The 8,304-nt window shown below is 47.9% G+C and overlaps 1 protein-coding gene across 1 annotated transcript; it reads right to left on the minus strand.

Moving 5' to 3' along the window:
* Positions 1 to 570: 570 nt before the first annotated feature.
* Positions 571 to 4,104, minus strand: LOC106846741 (DDB1- and CUL4-associated factor 12-like protein 2). Its single transcript, XM_070502214.1, has one exon. It carries the CDS (start codon positions 3,827 to 3,829, stop codon positions 2,438 to 2,440), a length of 1,392 nt encoding a protein of 463 aa, XP_070358315.1. The 5' UTR covers positions 3,830 to 4,104; the 3' UTR covers positions 571 to 2,437.
* Between the last annotated feature and the right edge of the window lie 4,200 nt (positions 4,105 to 8,304).

Raw genomic sequence — 8,304 nt, forward strand, 5'->3', positions numbered from 1 at the left:
TCATGTGATCTGTCAACAAAAAAATATACCCTAAATTATAAGAAACTTAAGAGTTAGTCAGTGGTGAAGTTAAGGGCCAAGCCAGAGAAAAAATCAGAGTAGAGACGTTCCTTCTATTTCTTCCTTAAAACCCCTCCTCACACAGAAAGTGTCATTTCCTCTGAAAATGTTCTCCTAATGTCCCAAAACAATGACAAAATACCATAAAAATACCCTATAACCTACAAGACAGGCAGTGAATGCTCCAGTAAAGTATTTAAAGAAGTTTTTAGATAATATATATTTTTAAGTAATAAGACAAACTGCCTACAAAAAAGGATCTTTCAAGAACTAATTTCTGAAAAAAACATTTTAAAAAAATCTTCAAATCTAAGTATTTGCAGGTGAAAATATTAAATTCCAGCGCCATCTAAAAAATATACATTTTTCTTTATCTTCTTGTATCACATATAGGGGAAATTATGAATGGATAAGTACCATGGCCTGACCTGGAAATGAATGAATTAGGGCAAATTTTAAGAAAACAAGGGTGAGGGGAAACAAAATAGGACTCCATACTATTTAAGAGTAAATTTTTATTTATTTATGTATTTATGCACTTATTTATTTTTCATAGCCTTGAACTTTAGGTCTCCAAAGGCAAATGCATTCATTCAGTAAATATTTACTGATTGCCTATGATTTGCTAGGCAATAGTGGAGAAATGAGAGAATACAAAGATGAGCGTTATATTCTGTGCTCTCAAGACATTTACAACTGAGTTGGAGACATATACATGCACACAAATAACATTTTACTGCTATATAACACCAACTATATAAACTGTTAAAATAATCTATGTAAACAAAAGATTAGTTTTCCTGTATTTCTTAACTCACTTTTAGTACTGTTCATTATATTACTTGGTTCAGATTTGCAACTGAAGGCATGTAGTAGACAGACACCAAGGCAGCATCTGAGTGCCAAAACATTGAAGGAAAAACAACCATGCCACAATATTAATCCAAGGCCAGCGCAACTTGGCCAGTTTTGAGGAAGGGCCAGTCTCCCATCTCACTTCCAACATTCTCACATATGGAGAAGTACAACCTGTTTTCCTAACAATACATGATTCGTATTTATCTGAGCTCCAAAGTACCTTTCTTCAACCTAATCCCTTTTATTTTTAATCTCCAGCCCATCTTCTTGAAACAAACTTCCTGTGTCCTTGATAATCGTAAATTATCACATTGAGGGTTATAACATCACTACATTTTAACAATATATTTATTCTACTTTAAGCAAGAATCTTTAGATTCACAAAATCTTATTAATTTGGATTTTACAAATTAAGAATCTTTTTCAGAAGGAGTAGGGACTGGGCTCATTTGTCTTCTTTGCAGTTTTTTCTTATGATTTAACTGTTTAGCTGAACTGGAAAATTTAAAGTATGCTCAAATACAATATTTGGTATTAAAAACAGCAATAGCAAAAATATCCAGTCTGCATCCTGGATCAGTATACATTCTGCCCAGCCTGCCATACATTCTACATTTTTACATTTAGAATCCCTGCTTTGAATGATGGCACTGAAACTCTGTGCAAGTTCCTTAAACAACAAACATTCAAATATATTCACAAGTACTGATAGTATTAAGGCAAGAAGTGAAAAAATACACATTCATTTATCTACTTAACAACTGGTCATGAAAACTTAAGGGTTGAAGGAGAAAAAGATTAAGTAGGTTTTCAGATTAATTCTGAACATTCAATCAGCAGAATTCTTGCATTCCTGAAGTATTCTGACAAACTGAGATTTTAGTACAAAAAACAAGATTCTATGACAACTTCTTTTCAAAGAGAATAAACTTTTTAAAAAGCATGTTTAGCACCGACATCTTACACACTATAAACACTAAGATTACGATTTACAAATGGAATGTTTCCAAAAGTTGGTAATCTAGAACTTGGAATGTATTTTCCAATTGAAACAATGCTCTAAAACTATGGCTAGCTTTCCAGAACAGATGTACAAACCCTGTTTTTAAAAATATGTTCTTAATATACTATCTATCTGCAATGAAAAATACCTAAAAATATTATTGTAATACTAGTAACAAAAAAATACACAACCGTCAAACCATGAGCACACAGCATTAAAGAGAATATGTAAATGACTCAAAAAGAGAACACAACTAAGAATTAGCCAAAAATCTTTGAATAAGAACTCAAAAAGATGGTGTTGGAGAGGTGTAGAAAAGTATTAAAGCCAACTTCTAATTGCCTAAAAGACACCCCCCCACCTCTCTCTCTGCCTAATACACTAAGCACAGGTAAATTGGGTATGATTCACTTTGAAGACGAAACTCACAGTTAAAAACACAAACACAGCATGAAGAAGGAAAGTGGGAGGGGACTGGAAGGTAATCTGGGCACTTTGAGAACAGGGCGGCCATCCTTAGCTCCAGAGGCCTGCGTAGTTCCCATGGAGGCCTGAAGGGAGAGGGCCCCCAGCCACGAAGAGCTTCATCTCAGGCCAGTTGTAGCAGTGGGTGTAGAGCGCGTTGGGGAACTCGCCTACGCCGCCAAAGTAGTTCACCCACAGGTCATCGTGGTTGAGCCAGCCTCTGCCACAGGTGAGCTTGAGCTTCCTCGCTGCGGGCCCGGGAGAGGAGTCCGGGCTGGCCAAGGCCTTCTCCTCCAGGAACTTCTGGGCTCTGACGTCATAGAAGAGCAGGGAGCCGTGGCCCGTGCCCACGGTGACGATGTGCTGGTAGAAGCTCAGCGAGCGCACGCCCGTGCCGCCCTCTCGAGAGCACAGGGGCCGGATGTTTTGGTGACCATGGCGCAGATCCAGGAAGGAGACGTGGGACTGGGAGCCCACCGCGTACAGGGACAACTCGTCGCAGTAGGTTAGGCACACGTTCTCTCGGCAGTAGGGCAGCCTGATGGACAGCAGCCTGGACAGGGTGCTCCGGGCTTTCCACAGGTGGAAGTAGCCGTCCAGGGACACCGCTCCCAGCTCCTGGTTCTTGCGATTAAAAGCCAGGGCCCGTACCTTGCGGTTACTGGGGTTGGTGTTGGCCCTGGGGATGGTCTCCAAGTCCCTTGGACGGATGTGGGCGTACACGGGGAGCCCCGCGTCGTTGTGCCAGGCGATGCTGCCATTGAATATTTCAGGGTCCATCCGCCACAGAGCCACGGTGCCATCGCGGGAACCGCTCACGACCACGGTGTCGCTTATCCAGGCGATGGCGAAGATCCAGTCCCTGTGGCCGAGGCGGTCGCCCAGGCACACGGGGTCCAGGGTGGGCAGCTGGTAGACAGCCAGACTGTTGGGGTTCTCGCCCCCCGTGGCCAGAAGCGTCTTGGAGGGATTCAACTCGATGGCGTGGATGCCGCAGCTCGGCTGGGCCCGAGCCGGCCCGGGTTCCCGGTCCCGCATGAGGGGGATGCGCGTGATCTGGCCCGACTGCACGTCCACCACGAAGAGCGTGTTGCACTTGGTGCCACACACCACCTGCCTGGCGTTCAGCCACTGCGACGCGAACACCTTGTTGAGGGTGCCCAGGGCCAGCTCGCGCTCCCGCAGCAGCTCGGGCAGCTTCTGCACCGCGTAGCCGCGCAGCTCGCCCTCGAAGCCCAGGAGCCCGGCGCAGCCCCGCGCGCCCACCTCGCGGCCCTTCAGGTAGGGCACCAGCGAGCGCCGCGTCGCCGGCCGCCTCTGCTTCTTGAGCAGCAGCGGTCCCTCTCTGCCCGCCGCCGCCGAGCCCTGCGACGACGAGCTCGCGGCGCCCGCCTCGACCGCCGGCGCTTTCCGCTTCCTGCTACCTGTTTGCTGCGGGGCCATGGGGGGCGGCGGGCGAGCGGCGGCGCGGCGGCGGCGGCGGCGCGTGGCACCCGTGCTGGCCGTGGCGGCGGGGACGGCGGCGCCTCGCGTCAGGCGGGAGCGCGGGCTCTCGGGCCAAGCGGCGGGGACGCCCGCGGGGCGCGGAGCCGACCGAGTTCGGGGAACGGCGGCGGCGGCGGCGGCGGCGAGGGCGCCGGGGCGGGCGACGACCGCGTGCCGGAGGGAGCCGAGTGCGGGCCGAGTGCGGGCGGAGCGCGGCGGGAGTGAAGTGTGTGTGGGACGAGGACTACGCGGGGGGCCGAGAGTGAGGGGCGGAGGCAGCGGGAGGCGTGGGCAAGGAGCGAGCTGGAGCGGTGGGAGGGAGCGCAGGCCGGGCGGAGGCGGGGGGGTGATCCGTGGGGCCGGGGATGTACTGAGGGCCTGCTCTCCAGGACCCGCAAGCTGGCATGAGCTTCTGTCCTGGACCCCTATTAAGTGACACGGGATATTACATCATTCTGAGAACAGCAACCAACCAGCCTTCTTAAATCCCTACTCAAATAAAATCTGAAACCTAAAATATAGTCAAGTATGAGGCTAGAAGGGACCCGGACAATTGTCTGAACGAAGAAACAAATGTTCACTTGATGCAACCCAAGAGACACTTGGCTAAGTTTAGATATTGAACTTAGTGGAGGATGGGGATGTTTGGTAGTGGCAGGGCGACCCGCCCGCTTAGGTTCCTTCTGCAGCCACTCCTCTCTCAGCCCCTCTGCTGGTATCTTAGTTTCAATCAAATAAATATATTTTTTTCACCTCTAATTGAAGTCTCTGAGCTCCTGCACTGGAGTGCCCTGACGGATCTGTTCCAAACGCGGGTCGTCGGGTCCCACTTTCTGGCCGAGGTGATGTCTGGGACGCCTTGATCACTCACAGCCTTGAGAACACGGCAGGCCACGCTGATAGGGAAGGGGGGCTTCCATGGAGCTGTTAGCCTCCGCTGTACCTCAGAGCCCTCTGGAGGTGAAGAGGAAGAGTCAAGGGGTGGGCCACCTCCCTCCCTGCTCCTAGGTTCTGTCCCCTCTCAGTCCCAGAGGCTCAGGTGCCTGAGCATAGTCCCGGGGGCCTTGGAATGGTCCTGAGGGATGTGCAAGATTTTCACAAGCAGAGATGTAGATATAAAGAACTTTGCAGAAGGAGGCTACCGCAAGGACAAAATGATGAGAGTATAAGGGGTTCCGAGCACAGGCTTAGTCTCCGGAGTTCGATGTTTCACACCGTGCACCATTGCTTCAAAGCAGCCAGTCGGGTGGACCCAGGCATACTTAGCTAAGGCAGTGATACTGTGGCGCCATGAGGCTGGTGGTTGATACCAACTTTGCACACGCACTCCTCCTCCTGACAAAAACGTATGTGATGTCTGGTGGGTGGTTACGTGGGGAGATGCATTTACTTTTCTGACCAATCAAGGGAGCCCATGGGAGCTACTTTGTTGCTGCTTCCTCCCCCTTTCCCCTGTCCTGTTTGCTGATTTTTCTCGTCCCTTCCCCCACCCTTTTTACAATGTCACCTCAAGTGCACAAATTCCAAGTACAAACCATGGGTCCTTCCCAGCACTCCTGTACAGGTGCTGCGTTCCAGTACTCCCCAACAATCTCCTGCACCCAAGTTCTGATTCCTCCCCATCTCATTCATCCCAGAGTAAGAGAAGAAGTTGCATATGCTGGTGTGGTGAACGTGAAATTAGGGAAGGCTTCCTGGAGGAGGCTGCATTTTGTTTCCACAGGTGAGGGTGAGGGGAATGGACATTTCAGAAAGAGGCAACCATATGTGAAAAAGCATGGAGAGTACAGAGAAGCAGTTCACAAAGTTTACTACACATTAAAATCACAAGGGCAGCTTAATAAATATGTATATACCTTGACCCTATCCCTAAATATTTGATGCAGATGGTTGTGGACAACTCTTTTTTTTTTTATTTTTTTGAGGAAGATTGGCCCTGAGCTTGCATCTGCCACCAATCCTCCTCTATTCTGCTGAGGAAGACTGGCCCTGAGCTGACATCTGTGCCCATCTTCCTCTACTTTATATGTGGGACGCCTGCCAGAGCATGGCTTGACAAGCAGTGCATCGGTCTGCACCTGAGATCTGGACCCACAAACATGGGGCTGCTGAAGCAGAATGTGCAAACGTAACTGCTGCACCACCGGGCTGGCCCCTGGACCACTCTTTGAGAAGCGCTAGTCCAGGCTCTTCTCACCCAGGTCAGGGCAGGGTGTGTTGCAGGTAGGAGAGTAACATCTTCAGTGTACTTCAGGGTTACCCTGAAAATGGACCCCTATCCAGGTGAATATTGTGAAAGCCTTAGCAGTTAAAGAGGCTATGATCAGCTTGAGGCCAAAGCAGAGCATGGGCTAGGCAGAGAAACTCTACCTATTAAGTATATAGAACTTACTGTATTTTACTATATAAACTTACACATCTGCTATATTATTATGCTAACAAGCATGGTTGCAAAAATTTTACAAATATTAGCTTTTTTAATCCACTATTATAATAGTGCTAGCTACCACTATTATAGGTACTATTATAATCTCCATTTTGTAGATGAGGAAAATAAAGCTTGGAAAAGCTACGATTTTGTCTAAAGTGAATGAATTACTAAGTGGTAGATGCAGGATTTGAACCCAAGTAGTCTGAATCCATATTCCATGTTCTTATCCACTACTCAGAGACTGAGGGTATGTCGGGTTGAGTGACAGGTTCTGCTGATGATAGAGATTTAAACTTCATTTCATTGACCCACGAGAAATGGTGGGATATGGCTGTGGACCTCTGTGGAAGGTGGACGCCATGTGTAGAGACACTGAAAGCAGCTGTGAGAGATTCAGGGATTCAGCCTGTGACCAGTGGCAAGGCTTGCTGAAAGGGGCAGCTCTGTAGCTCTTCTGGCACAGAAGCCAGACAGACTAGCAAGGACCAGTGTAGGTCATCCTCTAGTAGAACGAACAATGGGGGTATCCATAGAAAAAAAGAAGAACTAAGGACTACATTCATCTCCTTTTTCCTGGGACCAAGTAAGCACCGAAATCTAATACTATTGCACAGAGGGGAAGGAACCCTTGAAATTACTGATACTGGGCTTTCTATCAGCCAGGTGTGTGCAATTTGGACTCAAATTCAATTTGGTTTAGAAAAACAAAGAAATGTGCTGTGTCTTCCTCCCATGTTTCATGAGAGAAGGTAATACCCGTTACCTAGGGCTCCCAAGACGAAGGAGAGGGCTTTGACTGCTCTGGGGGGTGTGGTATCACAGATAGTAGAAGGGAAACTCCTTACATACTTAATATCATCCCCCAAGTTGTAACGCCGTGCTCATATACCTGCAGTAGGGGAGGATGGGTATTATAACTTTCCAAAAGGTCATGGAGATACAGGAAGGGAGACTCTAATTCTGGTAAAGATAGAACATCCCTATTCCTTGCAGGTCCTCACTCTTAGAACTGAAAAATCCCTGGCTATAGCACAACAAACAAGTAAAGAAAGTCTCTGAAAGGTGGAAAGAAGTCAGAAAGACTAAGGATCTCAGAATTTGAGGAAAGACAGGGTAGTGAGTTCCCTGAGTTTTCATATTGTGTCCCATATATCCCAGACAGGGAGTTACATAAACTCCAACATGGAAACTTCGACAGGCACAGATAGTAAAACCTCCAAGAAAAGCCTGTTCCCCCTAGGCAAAGGATCGAGAAAAGTGAGGCCTAACAACAGAAAACCTTTTGGCAATACTCACCCTACTCTAGCCAAACACTAACAGAAGTTTGTTCTCCCCACCTCTCCCCACCCCCACTGTTTCAGTGGGGCCAAGTAGGGAGCTGATCTTCCATCCTGAATGTGGCAGAAGCAGGTTTTATACCCTGATTCTCCTGCAGGGATAGTGTCAGTGTGGTCCTGGGGTGAGCTGGGCCACCACCCACACTGGCAGCAAAGTAACCGAAGGAGAGGGTTCAAAGATGGGCTAATCACCACTCTGCTTCACCCCCTTCTTCTTCACCAGTGTCAGCAGGGCACAGGGAGGAGCTGAGCTTCCATCCACTCCCAGCATCAATAAGATTGAGCAAGGCAGTGAGAGTCAGATCTAGTTAGCACTCCACTTTCCCCCACCCTTGGTATCAGCAGGGAGCTGAACCTCCCCAGCCACCCAGCAGCAAAGACGCTGAGCAAGGGGGTAGGAAGCAGGGCCAGCGTGTTCCCCAAGAAACAGTGCAGTATGTATACCTGACAGATTCAAGAAACTAAGTGAACCAAATAGCATAGGCTCAAATAAATCCACATCAAGACACGTTAAAATTAAACTTCTGAAAACTAAAGACAGAAAAAATCGTAAAAGCAAAAACACAGAGAAATGATACATTACCTAGAGGGGAAAACAAAATTGAATGACAGCAGATTTCTTATCTAAAATGACAGAGGCCAGAAGGAAGGGCTGAAAAGAAAAG

The sequence above is a fragment of the Equus asinus genome, chromosome X, assembly GCF_041296235.1.
Source record: "Equus asinus isolate D_3611 breed Donkey chromosome X, EquAss-T2T_v2, whole genome shotgun sequence".
Lineage (NCBI taxonomy): Eukaryota > Metazoa > Chordata > Mammalia > Perissodactyla > Equidae > Equus > Equus asinus.

Bases quoted from the DNA above. Each gene is read 5' to 3' on its own strand.
- LOC106846741 (XM_070502214.1), bottom strand. From the start codon at position 3,829: ATGGCCCCGCAGCAAACAGGTAGCAGGAAGCGGAAAGCGCCGGCGGTC.